General features: G+C 43.8%; 1 protein-coding gene across 1 annotated transcript in view; it reads left to right on the top strand.

Moving 5' to 3' along the window:
* Positions 1–406: 406 nt before the first annotated feature.
* FRAS1 (Fraser extracellular matrix complex subunit 1) overlaps positions 407–21319 on the top strand; it is a 741777-nt gene continuing 720864 nt past the window's right edge. The window contains exons 1-2 of the mRNA XM_033963431.1: positions 407–1357; positions 16128–16159. Coding sequence (XP_033819322.1) covers positions 1279–1357; positions 16128–16159 — 111 coding nt within the window. The 5' untranslated portion in view covers positions 407–1278. The remainder of the gene's footprint in view (positions 1358–16127; positions 16160–21319) is intronic.

Here is a 21319-nt window from a genome sequence, read left to right on the forward strand (position 1 = left end):
GAACACACACCTCCGCGAGTTCGTAAAGCCTAGTGAGCAGTGATGTGCACGGGCCGCCAGCATTTCCAAAATTCCTGGGAATGCCCCACACGTCCAATAGAAATCCTCACCGCATGGACACAAACCAAGGAGGTCTGTCGCGCTGAGGATGTTCCAGCAGAGAGCCGGCTCCTCTGAGTTCAGGGCAGGTTAATAGAGTTAGCAAGCCAGTTCGCCTGCTCACCCTCCGCCCGTGCAGGAGGGGGATCAGGTTGCTCTCGCGCGCCCGCTGCCCACGTGACTCAGCAATCTGTGCCTGAGAGCCCTGTGTCCACGTTCAACCCTGGGAAAGCGAGGCGGGCCGCGTCCTCTCCCCCACCTAGAGCAGCTTTTTTTTTTTTTCCTTTCAAGGACCTGCTTGGCATAAAAAGTCTCTTCTTATTGCGGCCCGTGCTTCCTTCCTGCACATACCTTTTGGGAACGGTGCCTGGACCCCTCCTCTTCCTCCCCACCTCCTCCACTATTTAAGCAGTGAAAGGGGGGGGGGGCTCGGGTTGATTTGTTGCAGCGAGGAAGGCGCTGCTGCAAACTGAAGCCCAAGTCTTCCCTCCTCTCTTGCTTTTAGCCCTAGATCGGCGTTTGCATTTAGAGGGGAGTGCTGGAGTGCAGCCATACTTCCCCCCCCCCACACGCTGGTAAAAGTTACTTATGCAGGAGGGGCGGTAAGCGCCAAACCTCGTACAGAGAACAAGCGAGGAGCTTCGCGTTTGCCTGCTGCTCCTCGGCTACCTTTTTTTGTTGTTTTGATCGCCCTCAGTGACCGTGGCGAGTGAACTTTGAGGATCTGAAACTGCAGCTCTTGCGCTTGTTCTCTACCAAAAAAGCAAAGGAGGGTCAATCGGGGACCCGATAACCTGTGCCACCCGACCAATAGTACATTTTTTCCCCCCAAACGAGTGTATTTGCTTTTTTTCTTTTTACACTAACACAAAGGAACTCTGTATTTATTCAATGAGTGGAATAATTAGCTGCTGAAGTTTTGCGAATTCGCATCCGACTTGTCCACTCTACCTCTCTCTCTCTCTCTCCAGTAAGCGAATTGGAAGAGGAAAATGCGGACTGCGTCTAATCCCAGCTATTTCTAGATCGGACACTAATTTGCATTTTTTGTCCCCGCGGACTTTTTTTTGTTTTGTTATCTACAAAGTAAGAGCTGAAGTTATGTATTTTGCAAGGATCGGCGGGAGGTCCTTGTAATCGTTGCGCGTGTTGACATAGTGTTTTCGCTTCCCCGCGGCTATGGATTATTATCTGAAACTGGCGCTCACTGTGACCGTCATGTGGGCAGGATTTGCAGCCCTTCCTCGGCAGTCGGAAGGTTAGTAAATGATCGTTACGTTATTGATACTCTCCTAAAATGACTGTAGGGTTTTGTGGGTTGTTTTTTTTTTAAACTTGAAAAGTATGCTTTTCCTTTCTGTGTATTTCTTCCTTTTCCTTTGCGATCGCCCCCGATCTTCTCATAATTTCTCAGAACTGCTCTTATAAAACATTTCTTACAATTTTATTTTTGCACTAATGAAAGAGCATAAAGAATGATCGTTATTTGTTTTAAAGCAGGGATCTCAAAGTCCCTCCTTGAGGGCCGCAATCCAGTCAGGTTTTCAGGATTTCCCCAATGAATATGCATTGAAAGCAGTGCGTACACATAGATCTCATGCATATTCATTGGGGAAATCCTGAAAACCCGACTGGATTGCGGCCCTCAAGGAGGGACTTTGAGACCCCTGTTTAAAGTAAAGCAAGATTTTCATCCCCCCCCCCCCCCCCCCGGTTTAGATCACGCTGTCAATTCCTCTCTTCAGGACCGATGCAAGGGTAACGGGTGCCCTAGGCCAGGGGTAGGCAATTCCAGTCCTCGAGAGGCGGAGCCAGGTCAGGTTTTCAGGATCTTTACCATGAATATGTATGAGATGGATTTGCATGCACTACCTCCTTGAGTAGCAATTCTATCTCATGCATATTTATTGTGGAGATCCTGAAAACCTGACCTGGCTCCGCCTCTCGAGGACCGGAATTGCCTACCTCTGCCACCCGCACTAGCCTATCCACTCCCCCCACCCCAGTTTCTAAAAGTAATTTACTCAAGTAAATGAGCTATTTGAAAACTGCCCACTCTTCTTGCAGGGAAAAGGATGCATGGATGGTGGTTTGAATTTGGTAGCTGTCAAAGAGTCTTGTTTTTGCTTTGATTGCAGCTGCCCTAGGTGACCGCCTAATCCTGCTTAATAGTTGGGCTGGCTCTAGTCGAAAGAAGAATGCCATTTGCACCGTTCATCCTTTGGGGCGAATCTTGGCAGAGAGAAAGTAGCAGGACCACTAGCGGTTTGGCGGAACTAGACGTGACCCATCTGCAGGGATGAGCGAAAATGTTAGAGCGATTGAGTTGATTGATTCTCACACGCCTTCTTCGATCTTTGATTGATTGATTTTTTTTATTTTTATTATTATGCTTTGTTCAAATACGGCTCAGAAGAAAGTTCACTTGTTATATGTCTATGAGATCTTTCCTTGTCAAGGTTCCCCCTGCAAGTTTTGGGAAGCTGCTTTTGTGTCCTTCGAAAGTGACCAAAAGTGTATTCAATGTGTGCGAGAGTACAAGTTTCTTTCCTTCCCTTTCCCCCTCCCCCATTCCTGTTTTCATTCCCGGGCACTGAACTGTAGCAAAGTTCACTTTATTGTACAGAATAACCAGTAACAGCTGCTCTGCAGTCCCTGGTGGCTATGACTATTTCAGTTTGGGCACCTGTTGTACCCTGCTGGAGGCAGTCAGAAAACCCCACTTCCCTCCTTTTCAGATACCAGTGTGAGCCCACCAGGACATATAGGGAAAAATGCTTGACTACCTACCTGAAAGTAAACCACTTAGGCTATAAGTGGTATATACAGTAAGCGCTAAAAATAAATGAATAAAACAATGATAGAGAAGTATAGTGACTGTTTACAGTCACTTTAATACGTTACGCTTTTTCCCTAAAAACATAAATGCTGGTATTCTCAGACTTTTTGCATACAAATTAAATTTATAGTGGAATAATAAAGTTTAATAAACATACACATAAACATTCGTACAAACTGCTTTGCAAGTTTTCTCGTTTCATAGTTAGATCTGAAGCCCTGGGCTGCTGTTTGCGTAACCTCCTGACTAGGCCTGGCTCACTTTGTCTTCTTCCTCCGTCAACCTGCATTCTTCAGTATTACAATAGCAGAGACATGGGCAGAGATTGTAAACAAATGGATCGTCGGGAATACTCTAAAAACTCATTTGGCTCAGTTTTCAAAAGGATTTGTAACTGATAGAAGGTCTAATTTCAGAACTGGGCGCCTGATTGGCACATATGCTAAAGAAAAGTAGGAACCTACTTTCTTCTATAAAAGGTGCCCTTAGTATTCTATAAAATAGTAAGGGCACCTTTTACTAAGCTGAGTTAGGGCTTTAACAAGTGCTAGACGCTAATGCCAGCATTGAGCTGGCGTTAGTTCTAGCCGCATGGTGCGGGGTTGGCACGCACTAATCGTGCACTAAAAACGCAAGCGCACCTTAGTAAAAGGAGCCCCAAGTGTTGCAGGTGAGATATATGCATACACCTGGCATAAGTGTGTGTGATTATGTTTGGAGATAGACATGTAACCCTGTTGCCTAGCTAAGTTTACCTGGCTAGACCTTCATTTCGGGGGTTGGTCTGAGCCCAAAGTGGGGGGGAAATAAAAATTTTTGCTTGTACCTGATTTCGTGACTGTAAAGTCCAAGCATGATTATCAGCTTTCTCCATTACAATCAATCTCCAACATGCAAATACAGTGGTGCCTCGCATAATGGACGCCTCGCACAGCGAACGCTGCGCACAACGAACTTCGTTTCACACAACGAAGTCGCCCGAGCTGCATCCTTAACTGCCCTCTCTCCGCCTGGCTCCCTGTGCAGTGGCGCTACATATTTTAAACCCCCCTGCCGCCGCTGCTGCATATTTTTAAGCCTCTGCCGCCACCGCATATTTTTAAACCTCCCCCCGCCGCCACATATTTTTTTTAAAAAGCCACCACTGCTGCAACTTTAATCTCACCCGCTCACTCGTAACTGGTGGTCTAGCAAATTTCCCAGCCAGAAGCGCAGAGATCAAGAGTAAGCCTTCTGTGCTACTGCCTGGGCCTGCGCTGATCTCTGAATGGCTGCAGTCAGCTCTCGCGGGACTCACAAGAACTAACTGCAGCCATTCGGAGATCGGCATGGGCCCACACAGGCGTGCAGAGGAATTGCTCCTGATCTCTGCGCTTCTGGCCTGTACGCCACTGGCTGGGAAAGATGGGAGGAATTAAAAAAGGTACCGAGGGGGGATGATTAAAAAGGTACTGGGGAGTATGTGGGGGGTGATTATAATACACAGCAAGGATCAACAAAACCCCTGTCTCCCCTCCCCTTCACATATATCCCCTCTACTATCAAGAAAATTGAATAAGCCAAATTATTATAGAATGCTACACAGAAATATCATGCTAACAGAATACCACAGTCACACATAGCAGGAATAGGGTTAGGGTAGTGCAACTAGGGCAACTGTCCCCCCTGGTCAAAGAGAGCCGTAAGCCTCTGCCTGGACTTTGCAGTCCTCAGTTGTGTCTAACACCAGCTCTAACAAGATAAATTTATCTTTTTTTATGTCATCTTAGCATATTTTATGCTACAGAACGAATTATTTTTTTTAACATGTATTGTTATGGGAAAACGCGTTTCACATAACGAACTTTTCGCATAACAAACTTGCTCCTGGAACCAATTAAGTTCGTTGTGTGAGGCACCACTGTAGTTCTTCTTTAACAAAAAAGAGATCAGTCTTTAAAATTCTTGGGCTTACTAGTTGTAGAGTTCCAATTTGAGTCCCTCCATACAGTCGGGGTAAATAGTCAATCTACCAACTGTTGTCCAGGTTCAACAAAATAATAATAATAATTTTATTCTTATATACCGCCAAAGCCGTTGTAGTTCGAGGCGGTTTACAATAAAGAAGAGCTGGAAATCAGCGAATATAGGTACAATGTAAAGTCAATCAACATACGGGTGGGTGGGAAGCAGATAAGGCATAAGAGAAAATGGGAAACAATTTGGTTAGTGTGGAAGAGATAAAGCTTAAGGGTCTTAGGTTACAAATCGATTAAACAAGTTTGTTTTCACTAATTTTCTGAAACTTAGGTAGGTTGAGGAGTGCGTGATAATATTACCCAGCCAATCGTTTAGTTGACCTGCTTGGAAAGCAAGTGTTCTGTTCAGGTATCTTTTGTAACGGCAGGTCTTTAGTGTAGGATGGTAAAACAGATGGACTCTGCGTGTGGGTCTGGATGAACAATCTATGCTAAAATGAGGAACCAAGTACATGGGGGCCGAACCAAGAATGGATTTGAAGCAGTGACAGGCAAATTTGAACAGCACTCTTGCTTCAAGGGGCAGCCAGTGGAGTTTTTGGTAGTAGGGAGTTATGTGTTCCCATTTTTTTAACCCAAAAATCAGTCGGATTGCTGCGTTTTGGATGATTCGGATTCTTTGAATGTTTTTTTTGAAAGACCCCAAATAAATGATGTTGCAGTAGTCGAGAAAGCTCAGAATGGAGGATTGGACCAGTAAGCGGACTGAGATAGCATCAAAGTACTTTCTGATGATTCCTAGTTTCCATAAAATTGAGAAGCCTTTTCTGACCAGTGAGTTGGTGTGAGCTTCAAGGGTGAGGTAGCGGTCCAGAGTCACTCCCAGAATTTTTATGGAATCTGTAATAGGAAAGACTTGACCATTCAAGGAAACTGATGAATATTTGATTTTGTCGTTCGGACTCGCCAGGAAGAATTAGTTTTTTTCTGAATTGAGTTTCAATTTGAATTTGGCCATCCATAGTTCGATTTGCTTTAAGATAGATGCCAGGAGTTTCTTCATCTCGGGAGTTAGGTTTGTTAGGGGAAAGACTATGGTGATGTCGTCAGCATAGATGTAAAATTTGTTTTTTAAACTTTGCAATAGGTTCCCCAGTGTGGCCAGGTAAATGTTAAACAGTGTGGGAGTTAGGGGGGACTCTGCATGAGTTTACCCAGCTGAAGGAATGAGTATTGTCACTGTAAACTTGGTCTGATCGTTTACTCAAGAAACCCTGGAACCATTTTAACACATTACCAGAGAGATCAATTGACTCCAAACAGTCCATAAGAATATCATGGTCAACTAAGTCAAAGGCATTACTTAAATCAAATTGCAGGACTAGTGCATTTGTGCCCTGGCTAAATAAGCTATGGAGGAAATCTAGCAGTGAGGCAATAACAGTTTCAGTGCTATACCCGGAACGAAAACCTGACTGGTTAACAAAGCAATGGGGCCGGACAACCTGCACCCCAGGGTGCTTAGGGAGCTGAGTGATGTCTTGGCGGAGCCACTGTCCGCGCTCTTCAACCTCTCCCTTAGTACAGGCAGCGTCCCGTTGGACTGGAGGACGGCTAACGTCATTCCACTCCACAAGAAAGGCTCAAAGATGGAGACAGCAAACTACAGACCAGTGAGTCTAACATCGATAGTGAGCAAACTAATGGAAACTCTAATCAAACACCAATTAGATAAGATCCTGGATGAGGAGAATCTACGGGATCCCCAACAACATGGATTTACTAAGGGGAGATCCTGCCAATCCAACCTGATCAGCTTCTTTGACTGGGTAACGGGGAAGCTGGATATTGGGGAGTCCCTGGACATCGTGTACCTGGACTTTAGCAAAGCATTCGATAGCGTACCACACCGCAGGTTACTGAGCAAGATGAGTTCTATAGGATTAGGTAACACATTGACGAAATGGGTTGGGAGCTGGCTTGGAGGTAGGCTCCAAAGGGTGGTGGTGAACGGCACCCCCTCCGAAATGACGGAGGTGATTAGTGGAGTACCACAGGGCTCAGTCTTGGGCCCAATCCTATTCAACATCTTTATAAGAGACTTGGCAGAAGGGCTTCGAGGTAAAATAACATTATTCGCCGATGACGCCAAACTGAGTAATGTAGTGGGCAAATGCACAACAGACGAAGATTCAGTGCCCGAAACATGATGCATGACCTACTCCTACTGGAGCGATGGTCTAGGACATGGCAACTCAACTTTAATGCCCAAAAATGCAAAGTTATGCACCTGTGCAGCCAGAATCCATGCAAGTCTTATACCCTTAATGGCGAGATCCTAGCAAAAACGGTAGCAGAACGAGACTTGGGGGTAATCGTCAGTGAGGACATGAAGTCTGCCAATCAAGTGGAGCAGGCTTCGTCCAAGGCAAGACAAATCATGGGCTGCATACGAAGGGGTTTCGTAAGGCGGAAGTCATTATGCCATTGTATAGATCCATGGTGAGGCCCCACCTGGAATACTGTGTGCAATTCTGGAGGCCGCATTATCGCAAGGATGTGCTGAGACTGGAGTCGGTGCACAAGAATGGCCACCCGGATGGTCTCGGGACTCAAGGATCTACCATACGAAAAACGGCTTGACAAATTACAGCTATACTCGCTCGAGGAGCGCAAAGAGAGGGGGGACATGATCGAGACGTTCAAGTATCTTACGGGCCGCATCGAGGCGGAGGAAGATATCTTCTTTTTCAAGGGTCCCATGACAACAAGAGGGCATCCGTTGAAAATCAGGGGCGGGAAACTACGAGGTGACACCAGGAAATTCTTTTTCACTGAAAGAGTGGTTGATCGCTGGAATAGTCTTCCACTACAGGTGATTGAGGCCAGCAGCATGCCTGATTTTAAGGCCAAATGGGATCGGCACATGGGATCTATTCACAGGGCAAAGGTAGGGGAGGGACATTAAGGTGGGCAGACTAGATGGGCCGTGGGCCCTTATCTGCCGTCTATTTCTATGTTTCTATGGTTATCATTTAGTATGCTGAATTTATCCAGATAGTTTACTAAATCCTGGTTGACCAGACCTTCCATCAGCTTTACAAAGAAAGGAATGCTCACAATGGGTCTGTAATTTGATGTCAGCTTGATAGATTCCTTGGGATTTTTTACGATTGGTGTGATCAGGATCTGGCCTAGGGCTTCAGGAAAAGTACCCGACAGTAGAAGAGAAGAAAGCCAAGTGTGTAACTTGGCTTTGAAGGTGACCGGGCAACTTTCATAACATTTGGAGGGCAACAGTCTAATTTGCAGTAGGAGACATCATATTTTGAGTAAAACTTGCAGAATTGTTGCCAAGTAGGCCTGTGGCAACCTTAGTTTCCTCCCACTGTCTCCCTTCTGGGTTGCATTATCATGTTCTCTCCAAAGTTCTCAATGTATTGAAACATCAACCTTTCATATTTTCACACTCAGGGAATCCTATCCTATAACCAGGGACTTGAAGGCTAGTCTACCTCTGCCACCTCCTGTGTAGTCTTTCCTGATCAGCTACTACTTTCTATGGCAGAGTCCCCCCCCACTACTCACCCTAACTATACAAGGGGCATTATGGAGCTACCCTCAGAACCACACATTTTTTTCTACATTGTTTATTCCTGAGGAATTTCTCTTGTTTTATTTTATTTTTCTCTTTCTCTGAGAGGATCTATATCCTGGTGCTACAATTTTTTTTTTTTGGGGGGGGGGGGAATCTAAACTCAAAGTAGGGGAACCCAAGTTTCTTCTTCCTCCTCATGTTACTGATGAAACCTATAATACAATATTTAAGTGTGTGTCCTGCTCAGACACCCCTATATGTAAATTATGTGCTATCAAAGGTTTGTGTCTAGTTACTGCATAGTATATATGTGCACACACATTTGCTAGTATCCTAAACATTTACACACCTAACTGGCACATAAATAATGTTGGTGTCTGTTTTACAAAATTACCCCAGACTGGCTGTCCGGTATCTGAATATGTAATTCACTGGTCCCATATGTGTATAAAACGAGGCTGGGTCTGGACCAGAGTGAAGGCAGGATTAAAAATGATATGGATAGAGTTGATCATATCCATCTTAAAATAACCAAAACACAAACTCGCTCTTTACTTCACTATAAGAACATGAAAAGATATGTCTCACAAAATTAATATGAAATGTTCTCAATAAACATAGATGTAAAGGGTTTTAACGAACCGTATACATACCCCACAAAAGAGTCATGTATTGAAAATGGCATTCGGTAATGGACTGCTCAGTTTCCTCTTAAAACATTCGTTGGCCATTCTCTCTGTGAATCTCTAGAATATGTCCAGTCATGTGAAATTATGGGGCCACATTCAGTAAATGGCACCACAGTAAATGGCACCCCAAATTAGGCTCAACAAAAACAAAAAAAGAGGACACTATAAACATAGAAACACTTTATAAGTTTACAAGAGGAGCTCGGAACCGTAAGTTGGTATGGAAATCACAACCAGGGACAAACCCTAAAGTGTGTTTCGGTGTGTCTATCATTGCTCCATCTTGAATTTGTATAAAGTTGTTTCGTAAGATTTTAACGCTAATTAATAGAAGCATTTATAAATAAGTTGCAAATGTTCATAGAAAGACTTTTTTTGTAAATTTTTAGAAAATTTTTCATATGTGAACTTCAACTTAGCTCGTTTATGAATCAAAGCAAGGTAGAAATTGTCTATCTGTGGCGGGGTCTGACATGTTTCGCCAAGATGGCTTCTTCAGACAACCCGCTTTTGCTAGTTGGCATTCAGAAGGAGAACGTCATTCTTCCATGGCTCTCCTGACTTCTCTAATTTCTGGTTCAAATGACCCAAAATTAGGCGCCATTAAGATCCACAATAAGCCAGTATTCATACTATCTAAAGGGCAGTCTGTGCAGACAGTGACATAGTGAGGGCGGTGGTGCCCCTCCCCCCCGCCCATTTCCCGGCCCTTTGCCATGCGCGCGCCCTCTTCCCTTCCACTGTACCTCCTTTAACTTCTCTGGTGCGAGCAGCAGATTGGAGTTGCGAACAGAATGGTAGGAATGATAAAGAAAGGGATCACGAGTAGATCGGAGAAGGTTATCATGCCGCTGTACTGGGCCATGGTGCGCCCTCACCTGGAGTATTGTGTCCAGCACTGGTCACCGTACATGAAGAAGGACACGGTACTACTTGAAAGGGTCTAGAGAAGTGCGACTAAGATGGTTAAGGAGCTGGAGGAGTTGCCGTACAGCGAGAGATTAGAGAAACTGGGCCTTTTCTCCCTTGAACAGAGGAGACTAAGAGGGGACATGTACGAAACATTCAAGATACTGAAGGGAATAGACTTAGTAGATAAAGACAGGTTGTTCACCCTCTCCAAGGTAGAGAGAATGAGAGGGCACTCTAAAGTTAAAAGGGGATAGATTCCGTACAAACGTAAGGAAGTTCTTCTTCACCCAGAGAGTGGTGGAAAACTGGAACGCTCTTCCAGAGGCTGTTATAGGGGAAAACACCCTCCAGGGATTCAAGTCAAAGTTAGGCCAGTTTCTTGCTGAACCAGAATGTACGCAGGTAAGGCTAGACTCAGCTAGGGCACTTGTCTTTGACTTAAGGGCCGCTGCATGAGCGTACTGCTGGGCACGATGGACCACTGGTCTGACCCAGCAGCGGCAATTCTTATGTTCTTGTGCTGGCAAAGAGCTAAAGGTACGGTGGGGGGGGGGGAGGGAGGTCTGCCTCCCTGCCCCCCTTACTACGACACTGTGTGCAGAGTACCTTTACACAATAATAGAATGGCACTCTTGGGTCTAACTTCGGGCGTCAGTGAGCATTTTATGCCTGTCAAAAGCTGGTGTCAATGCATGTGCGTGACTGTTGTCAGGCATGGAAATGGCTCTATAACTCCGAACCGAAATCGTGTGAACACCCATGCCCCTCTCATGATCACGTCCCCTTTTGAGCTGCATGCTCTGAAATTTGGGTGCGTATGTTCTAGGATAGAGAATCTCACGGGGATAAATTTTTCCCCTGTCTCCCGCAGGAACTCGATTTCCCCATTCTGTCCCCTGTGAGTTTTGTCGCTGTCCTTACCCCATTCCCGTAAGGTCTGCCTTAACCGCACAAGCCTCGAACACGTACGATTTTAAAGTGTTTGAGGCGCGTGCAGATGAGGACGGAGCTTGCGGGAACGGGGCAGGGACAGGAATAAAATGACTTTCCGTGGGGATGGGGGAAAAAATTTTGCCCCGTGTCATTCTCTGTTCTAGCATAAGGTGTAGGCCAGATCTGAATGTAACTCTTAATTGCTGCCAATTAAGTGCTTGTTAACTGCAATAATTGATTGTTGGTGTTTAATTGACTAATTAGCTTACATGCTGATCTCGGATTCGTGCCCAGATTTGGGTGACCTGTACAGAATTTGGGGAATAGTGTCCAAAACTAAGTATTCTATCATTTTCATACCTTCTCTATATACTAACTACAATGTTCTGTAATAGGCATTTTCTTTACTTTATGTCAACTTATCTGGATCATGGATAAATATCACTTTTATCTGAATAGTAGCTGGCAGTCAGTGATGAATGTGAATCTTCAATGCCATTGACTATAAGATGCTGGAAATTTGTATTTAATACATGCTGTGGCCAGCATTTAAATAAATAGGCTGACTCCAGCCCTGAAAATTCCCTCATTAATTTACGTAAATACTTGACCAAATGGAATAGTGGAGCCCCCTTCTTGGATGTGCCTCAAATTTGACCAGTTTGAGTGTCTTGTTTCACTGAGTAAAATTTATTTTGCCTATCCGCCCCCCCCCCCCTGAATTTTCCACCTGTCCACTTTTATCCTATCAGTTCTGTTCAAAACGTTGGCAGAAATGTGCATTTATTTGCTTGGAAACAAGCCAGAGAGAAAGTCAAAACTTTCTGGAAGGGCTTTGGAATGCAGTTTTTCTGCAGACGAGCTGGAAGGTGGTGGTGGTGTTTTACATTGTGGAGTTTTTGTGCTAACATTTCTCCTCAGTTTGACCACTGAATATGACATTTTCCCTTACTCCTTAATCTTTTGTGCTTGTTGACAAAGGGGGGGGGGGGAAGGGCAGGTACCAGGCTGACAGGTGCCTCAAAGTCAGGATTAATTACCCTTTCCTCTCAAGAGAACTTCCCGACCTAGTCCCCCCCACCCCCCCTCCGATCAAGGGAAAGCAGTTAAATGTCATCCAGTGACAGCCGGTGCTGTATTTCCTAAAAGTCATAACACAGCCTGTCATGTGGAGCTGTATCCTGGCCCGGGGGCGCTGGAAAGGATGGTGCAGTGTACGCTATGAAAGAATGTGTGCCTCATGCAGCCCTTTGAGAGGTGTTTTGATACTGAAACAAAACCAAAAACCCTTGAGTCTTCAGGTATACATAAATAAAGGTCTTAATTTCCACACAAAAGAGATGTCCGTATGTTTTACAAAGTGACAAGTGGCGGAAATATGCCTGCCTTGTTTATTGCTAGGCTTGCAGTCTATTTCCACTCTCTCCCCCCCTCCCCCCATTCTCCTGTAAAAGTTCTCTATGCTCTCCTGGAAGAGATTTGACCTACTTGCAGAATGGCATGTTCAGAAAGTAAAGTACAGAAACATTCAGCTTTTCCTTTAATTTCTATGGTTTATAGAAGAGGAAAATTCTTGGAGAAACAGCACTTGGGAATGGAACATGAACTTGTGAGTTTGTGTACCTAGAACAGGAATTCTTGAAGTCCTGAAAGGCAGTTGGGAACCTCTGTAACAGGTCATTTTTAAACTGGGGCAGAGGTGTTGCTAGATATTCGAAAGGTCTGGAACAGGGATTTGGGTAGAGTAGAACCTCTTGCCTTCCCTCCAGACTTGGGAAAAGAAAAAGAAAAATCAGGCCTGCTTCTCCCTTCAGGTACAATCCTGCTGAAACTGCATTAGACACCATCCTATTGTATTCCTTTCTGAAGAACATCTGTAAGAGATCTTAGACAAGTCACTTGACCGCTCATTGTTTCACATACAAACATGAGATTATAAGCCCTCTGGATACAGGAAAATACCTGCTGTACCTTGATGTAGCTAACTGAGAAAGGCACGAGCTAAATCCAAATACAGAGACTCCGGAAAAAGACAAAGATGGTAGTTTGACAGAAAAGAATTCTCCAACACAAATTCAAAAAATTGTTTTTCTAAATTAAGAAGAAAAGCATAACCAGTGTGTATCTGCTATTACAAGAAGACATTCTAAACGCCCTATGGGGGCAATTGTAACGTAACATAGCATAAAAATCCACTGCCCCCCCCCTGCTATGCCACTGAGTGAAAGTAAAAAAGTTATTGCCCAATATAATACTTTTTGAGTAAAAAGTAAAAATATTGTAACTACAATGAATGCAACTATTGTTAACCTTTTTATCCCAACAACTTTATTGCTTTACAATTTAATCCATTTTGTTTTTATTAAAACTAAATTTTGAAAATGACTGCCGCTCATGAGAGTGTGCTTGTGAGCTATAAAAGTGGTCAAGAAAAGTTGTTTATGCTATGGAAGCTATCGACAATTAGATGCTATTTTAATTTGTACTTCTAGGCACCTCTATTTAGGTGCTTAAAGGCCACTCCGTAGGAGTATGTTCTATAATGGAACCTAGGTACGCATGTTCTGTTATAAAATGCTAATGTATACCTAGAGGAAAGGAGAGACAGGGGAGATATGATTCAGACGTTCAAATACCTGAAGGGTATTAACGCAGAACAAAATCTTTTCCAGAGAAAGGAAAATGGTAAAACCAGAGGACATAATTTGAGGTTGAGGGGTGGTAGATTCAGGGGCAATGTTAGGAAATTCTACTTTACGGAGAGGGTGGTGGATGCCTGGAATGCACTCCTGAGAGAGGTGGTGGAGAGTAAAACTGTGACTGAGTTCAAAGAAGCGTGGGATGAACACAGAAGATTTAGAATCAGAAAATAATATTAAAGATTGAACTAGGCCAGTACTGGGCAGACTTGCACGATCTGTGTCTGTGTATGTCCGTTTGGTGGAGGATGGGCTGGGGAGGGCTTCAATGGCTGGGAGGGTGTAGATGGGCTGGAGTAAGTCTTAAAAGAGATTTCGGCAGTTGGAACCCAAGCACAGTACCGGGTAGAGCTTTGGATTCTTGCCCAGAAATAGCTAAGAAGAAAAAATTAAAAAAAAAAAAAAATTTAAATTGAATCAGGTTGGGCAGACTGGATGGACCATTCTGGTCTTTATCTGCCGTCATCTACTATGTTACTATGTTACTATAATGTAACCTGGTATCGGTGTATCTAACATTTACTATAGGTTTCCACAGTAGCTGTAGAGCTAGTGCGGGAGTGACGCAAGTACTTTATGGTACTATATTCTGTAAGTTACACACATAGCTAGGATTCCAGCTCTGTTTGCCCTGGATCGGTAGAATGGAATGTTGCTACTCTTTGAGTTTTGGCCAGGTACTAGTGACCTGGATTGGCTACTGTGGTCTGACCCAGTAAGGCTATTCTTATGTTACGTGCACAACTTGCGTCATGTCCAGTATGCGTTATCTACAAGGGGTCATGGTTAGGGGCAGATCATGGGCATGGTTTTGAGTTAATGCATGTTTTTTTGTCTACATACTAGTGTGACTAAACGCGCAAAATAGTACCTGGCAGGCCGCATGTGGTCCCCGGGCTGCGAGTTTGAGACCACTGCCTTAGAGTATTGGCTAAAACAGACCCTTCCCTACTCAGTGCCCCAAAAAGATCCCAGAAGTTGATTCTGAATCTAGACAGATTTATATGTAGACCCAGAAAACTAATGAGGATTGATGATGAAAGCACCATTGTATATTTAATCTGTCCATTCTTGATGTTGCTACTTCTCATCTCCCTACTCTTCCTAACATAGCTATGACATTCTTGACAACAGTATTAAAACTACACTGTCGACCTGGTTCACAGCACAATAACCATATAAACATAAAAAAACAATTCTTGACAATAGGACATGTCGTTTCTCGACTATATAAAATTGCCGTAACCTGGAACACTTTATCTAATACTGCTCTTAAGGATGTCTGGGAAAGAGATTGTGAGCATTGGTTGGATGATAAGGATGGGCTCTCCTTTGGTCTAAATCAGTGGTTCCCAAACCTGTCCTGGGGGACCCCCAGCCAGTCAGGTTTTCAAGATATCCCTAATGAATATGCATGAGAGAGATTTGCATATAATGGAAGTGACAGGTATGCAAATCTTTATCGTGCATATTCATTAGGAATATCTTGAAAACCTGATTGGCTGGGGGTCCCCCAGGACAGGTTTGTGAACCACTGGTCTAAATCATTACGTGCTCTATCATCAGCAAATATACTACAATCTATGTATTTCATATATCGCAAAGCACTATGGACCCCTCATAAACTTAACATTGCTAGCCCCCACCCTCTAACATTTGCTGGAACTGTGAAACACATCGAGGTTCACTAATTCATATGATATTTGATTGTTCGTTTGTACATCATTCTGCTTAGATGTCTGGAATATAATGAAGAAAATATTTCACCTAGATTGCAATTTATCATTCTCTATAGTAATGTTTAAATCGCAATCTCCACACATTAGTTTAATAGACTCAAATAGGAAACTTTTTTTGATATATTATTGATCATTGCACAGAAATTGATTCTTTCCAGTTGGAAATCCTTGAAATCACTTCATGTCCAGCACTGGTGGAATCTAGTCTTGCAACATCATAAATTCGAAATAGCATTATCTGAACGTAGAGGTCAGCTTAGATATATGACTACTTGTTGGTCCCTTTTATCTACATATTTGCAAACTTCTAATGTATGAATATGCCCAACTCATACTTCCTCTTGAATTTTTCTTCTTGAATTGTTGAATATTACTGTAATTGCAATATGCCTCTGTATATTTTAATTTCTTTTTGTTGTTATTGTTCAACTTATTGAAAAAATTAATAAATTTTCATGGAGAAAAAAAAAAAAAGAAAGCAGCTTTGGCCTCTTCCTACCACTTATCCGTACTTTACACAGCATAAAGGGCTGTCAAACCTTAATTTCCAAAGAGTGGTTTGGCTCTTTTGTTTCCTGAAGGGATACATTGATGTGTGCAGTGATTTAGCTGGTGTGCTGGCCTTATACTAATCCCTGTTCCCGTTTGTTTTCTCTCACAGGTGCCTGTGTCTATCAAGGCTCACTCTATGCGGTAGGTCATGCCACTTTGTCTCCAGTTTGCTTTTCCTGCTTTGCTGTAGTTGGTAGACGCTTTACTGTTCTTAAGAGTCCTTGGTTTCCAGGACAATACCCTGTTGAATACAGCTTTATGAGTATAAGCTTCTGTAAAAAAAACAACAAAAAACCCTGCCCCACTTCCCTGCAAACAAAACAACTTTCTGCATCCTATCAGCTCTCTTCAGGCAAGATATATAGCTGATTGGTTTTACTAGTAACCCTGGCATTTTTATGCCAGCTGGCAAAATTTGCATAATAGACCCAGGCAGCGTTAGCATGATTCCTTCTCGCTGGTCTAAGTCATCATTGAATTGGATTTATAAATGTAGCAGATTTTTCATGCAATACTGCTCCCCAACACTGTTCTTCGCTAATCACCAACAGGGGGGTCCAAAATGAATATACAGATTAGACACAATTGGCCTATGCATCAAGTGAATTTGGCTTGTTGTGGTTATCTTAAACTTTGACCTGTGGTTCACAAATTGTGATCAGTATTTTTGGAAGAATACCTTTTGGATGAGACACAAAGGGCTCCTTTTACTAAGCTGCGTTAGGGCTTTAACACGCGGAATAGCGCGCGCTGGACGCTAACGCCAGCATTGAGCTGGCATTAGTTCAAGCCGCGTAGCGCGGGGTTAGGGCGTGCTAATCTGCTGCATGCGCTAAAAACGTTAGCACACCTTAGTAAAAGGAGCCTAAAATGTTTTTGTTGGTGGAGAGACCCATCTTAATTTCTCAAAATTGGTGCGCCGTAAATCTTTAGATTAGCCAATGTAGATTGGTTGATTCACTTTTTTCTTTCTGCATCTTTAGCTTCTTGGCATAATGGGAGAAATTTGTTCCTAGAAAGTGTAGCTAGCAAGAAGTACCATTTCTTGGCGCGCTGCTCTTATTCCAGGGGTTTGTGAAAGCTTTCAGGAGTTTGAAGTCATCCCTTCAGTGTTCTCTGTTTTCATAGCATTTCTTAAGGACTGTGTGTGAACCCAGCACAGTATTCTCTGCCACCACCTCCTCCGGGAGAGCATTCCAAGCGCCCACCACTCTTTGTGTGAAACAGAACTTCCTGACATTTGTCCTGAAACTGCTGCCATTCAGTTTCAGGCTATGACCTCTTGTCCGTGTCACATCTGAAAATGTCAATAATGCTGCTTCCTGGTCAATTTGGTCAAATCCTTTTAATATTTTAAAAGTCTCTATCAGATCCCCATGCAGTCTTCTCTTTTCGAGGGTGAACAGTCCCAGTTTTCCAAGGCGCTATGACCTGAAACTTCTGTTATTCATTTCCTCCACTTCATCCCTCTCGGGGGCTGTATTCACTTTCACTGTTCATCCTATTACGGGCTTAGGAAAAAGCTAGCTGAGTTCCTCTTGCCAGCATGAGATCCCATTTTTGGATCTTTGTTTGTTTACTATATCGAGCACATTATAAGCATGAATCATTGTCTCCCTATTTTACTTGTTCTTTTTTTGTTTTATTTTTTATGGAAGCTGATCTTCAACCATGCTACTCTTACTGGCCTTATATATTTTATCAAGACATCATATGGAACTCTTCATCCTTCTTTCTTCTGAATGGTTAACATACATTTGGTAACTCTTAATGTTAAAGGAATTAATAGTCCTATTAAAAGAAAGAAAATACTACACTATTTCAAGCACCTCAACGCAGACATCTGTTAACTTCAAGAGACCCACCTCAGCTCAGAGGAAGCCCAGAAGCTATCAGGAGGGTGGGTTCAACACTGCTTTGCTGCACCTGCTCTAGGTAAGAAAAATGGAGTCATAACTCTGATGAAGAAATTATAACTCAAATAGAACAATCAGTCATGGATGCTAAGTACAGTCAAACCTCAGTTTGCGAGTCCCGGTTTGTGAGTGTTTTGCAAGACGAGCAAAACATTCTCGCAAAACGTGTCTCGCAAACTGAGTGTTGACTCGATTTGCGAGCACCCCCCCCCCCCCCCCCGATAACCGGCATCGCTCCCCCCTGCTCGCAAAGTCCCCCCCCCCCGCTCGAACCGGCACCCCCCTCCACACGAACTGGCATCCCCCGACCGTACAATTTAAACTTACCCCCTCGACTGGCAGGTGCTGCTAGAAGATCTTCCCTGCTTCTGCCGTCTTTGAGCACTCCCGCCTCATCCACCAACCATTGGCCCCAACCATTATAATTGGCATCCAAACGGACCAATCGTCTTCCCTTACCGGCCTTCACAAGGGCCAGGAAGCCAGGGGGGTCGGGCTTTAGTGAGCGATGAGACACCACCCCTTCAATCACAACCAATGGTGAGGCGGTAAACAGAAGAGGACTGCTCGGATTGAAAGGGTAGAGCGGCCAATGGGAAAGCGGTAGGGCGCTGTGGGCAGATCCCACTGGGTTAGGCGCGGTGCTGTCAGCTGTGCCCTTTTGTTTGCTTTGGAACGATCAGAGCCTCGGAGGGTCCGGTTCGCACTCCTGCAGGTGAGCAGCGACGTATCCAATAGGCCGGGGAGGAGAGAATGGAGTCGCCACTGAGACTTCCTGGGGGAGCAGTAGTAGTAGTAATGTGTGTGTGGGGGGTGCCGGTTTGCGTGGAGGAGGGTCTTTGCGAGTGGGGAGGGGAGGGATGCAAGCAGACCAGGTTTTCAGGATATCCCTAATGAATATATATGAGAAAGATCTGCATAAAATGTCATTGAGCCTGGATATTCAATGCCAGGCCATTGCTGGTGACTAGCATTGACTATCGGGAGGGTTTTTTGGCTGCTAAAAATTTAGCCAGCTATGCAATAGTGAATGCTAATTGGCTCACTTTTTAGCAGCCATAGATAGGCTGCTTAAATAGCTGATCTCTCTTAAGCACTAAACTTAGCTGGTCAGCATCTAAATATTCGCAGCTAGCTAGCTAAGTTGTGAGATATAGCTGCTAGCCACTAACCAGGATATTTGGCAGAAGATACGAGGGACATTCAATAATTTATCGACCTGAGTATGAAAAAAAAGTAACAAGTGTGTTGAAACAAGTCTGTGCATGCTGTGACATGTCTCAAGGTTACTCATGTACAGTTGCAGCTCAGTGCAAGTCTAACATTCCAAGAGACAGGATGTCAGGAGAGTCCTCATATGAATCAAGTAAGAAACTGCTAAGTTTGGAGCATCGTTTAGTGATATAGTTTCTCACAAAAGAAGGGAAAAAGCCAAAGGAGATCCATGATGCATGACTGCAGTTTATGGTGAGTCTGCTCCATCATCCTACAAAATAAAATTTTGGAGCAAGCAGTTTAAGTGGGGTAGAGAGTCCTTTGAAGATGACCCTCATACTGGACGGCCTGTGGAAGCAACTTCCACAGAAATATGCAAGAAAGTCAAGGATTTAATTTTGTCAGACAGACAAATTAATGTTTCCCAAATAGCTGAAGAAATTGACATCTCAGCTGATACAGTTTGGAAAATAATTAATGAAAAATTGGGCATGTCCACAGTTAGTGCAAAATGAATTCCAAGAATGCTGACACCATGTCAGAAGGCCACGAGGTTCCAGTGCTGTCAGGAGAACTTGGAGATGCTTCATGAAGACCAAGTAAATTTTTTTCATCGTTTGGCGACTTGAGATGAGACTTGGGTCTATCACTGAGATCCTCCCGAGTCCAAAATGGAGTTAATGCAGTGGAAGCACAAGTCATCCTTCACCCCCAAAAAGTTCAAGACAGAAAAATCTGCAGGCAAAGCTATGGCAACTGTCTTCTGGGATGACAAAGGACTTTTGTTTCTGGAGTTTATGCCACACAAGACAACCATGACTGGGGAGAGTTACGATGACACAATGATCGCTTTGCGTGAGTCAACCAAGGAGAAAAGACGAGGAAAACGCACAGCAGGTGTGCTGCTTCTTCATGACAATGCACTAATGCATTTGTGACATCAATCACAGACTGCCATCCGAGAATGTGGGTTTAGCAGCTGAACCATTCACCCTACAGTCCTAACCTGGCTCCATCAGATTATTTCCTGTTCCAAGTTTTGAAGAAATCTCTCCGTGGATTGCGATTTTCAAGTGATAAAGGCGTCAAGGAAGCTGTGACGTCCTGGTCTGAAGGTGAAACAGAAGAATTATTTTCAAAGGGGTTAAAATCATTGCAGGAAAAGTGAATGAAGTGTATGGAGCTAAGAGGAGACTATATTGAAAAATAAAACAAAAATTTGTTGAAAATTCTTTTTTTTTTTTTTTTTCTTACCGAGGTAGATAAATTATTGAACGCCTCTCATAGCTGGCTCTTTCCTGCTGAATATTAGTGGTTAGCCAGCCAAACGCTAGTTAACCAGCCGGGAGCTGTTTCTGGCTGGTTAAATAGGCAACTGAATATCGAGCTGATTCTGTTCATATTTGGTACTTTCTGTTGAGCCATAGTTTTCTGTTTATCACGATAACACATTTTTTTTAGAAAGCAAAGTGGAGCTGGTCTGAGGTTTAGTAACAGGTGGGCTGGAGATCCGTCTTCAGTATCCACCCTAGATTTTGCAACTTGGAATGGATGGGGCTGGAGATACTGTAGAAACTGATATCACAGCCCCTGGATGTGGGGGTAAAGAGAAGAAGGGAACCGAAGGAGAAACTGTCAGACATTGCATTGAACAGTAGTGACTTCTTTTGACTGTGCTTGTGCCATGATGCTCAGCCCAGGAAGACTTCCCCATAAGTGGTTGAGTTACATATCTGGGGGAAAGACGGGTTAAATATAGTGGAGGAAAATCCTATGTGGCTGCAGATAGAAGTTCATAAAGCCCTGGCCCTGGTAGATGCAGCTTCTAATTGCACTGGTGGCCCAAAGGAACTAGATAAAGTTGGCTGGCAGTTTCCCATCCCCCCTCAAAAAAATGTTCACTGAGTGGGACCAAGTAATTACAGACGTTTATTTGCTTCCTTTAAGCTTTGCGCAGCTGCTTCTCCCTGCTGCCAGTTGGTTTAATTGAATTGTGAGCTCAAGACCAGAGAGAGCAATTGAAAGCTTGTTTTCATTAACAGCAGAGAATGTGGCTCATTGGCGCTTCTTCTTAAGTGCTTGGTGGGGTTGTGTTGATACTACATGGCCATGCTGCCGACAGTGTCGGGTCAGCTGTTGAGAAGGAATTGAAAGCATGTGCAGATGGCAA

This window comes from Geotrypetes seraphini, chromosome 1 (genome assembly GCF_902459505.1).
Source record: "Geotrypetes seraphini chromosome 1, aGeoSer1.1, whole genome shotgun sequence".
In the NCBI taxonomy this organism is placed as follows: Eukaryota; Metazoa; Chordata; class Amphibia; order Gymnophiona; family Dermophiidae; genus Geotrypetes; species Geotrypetes seraphini.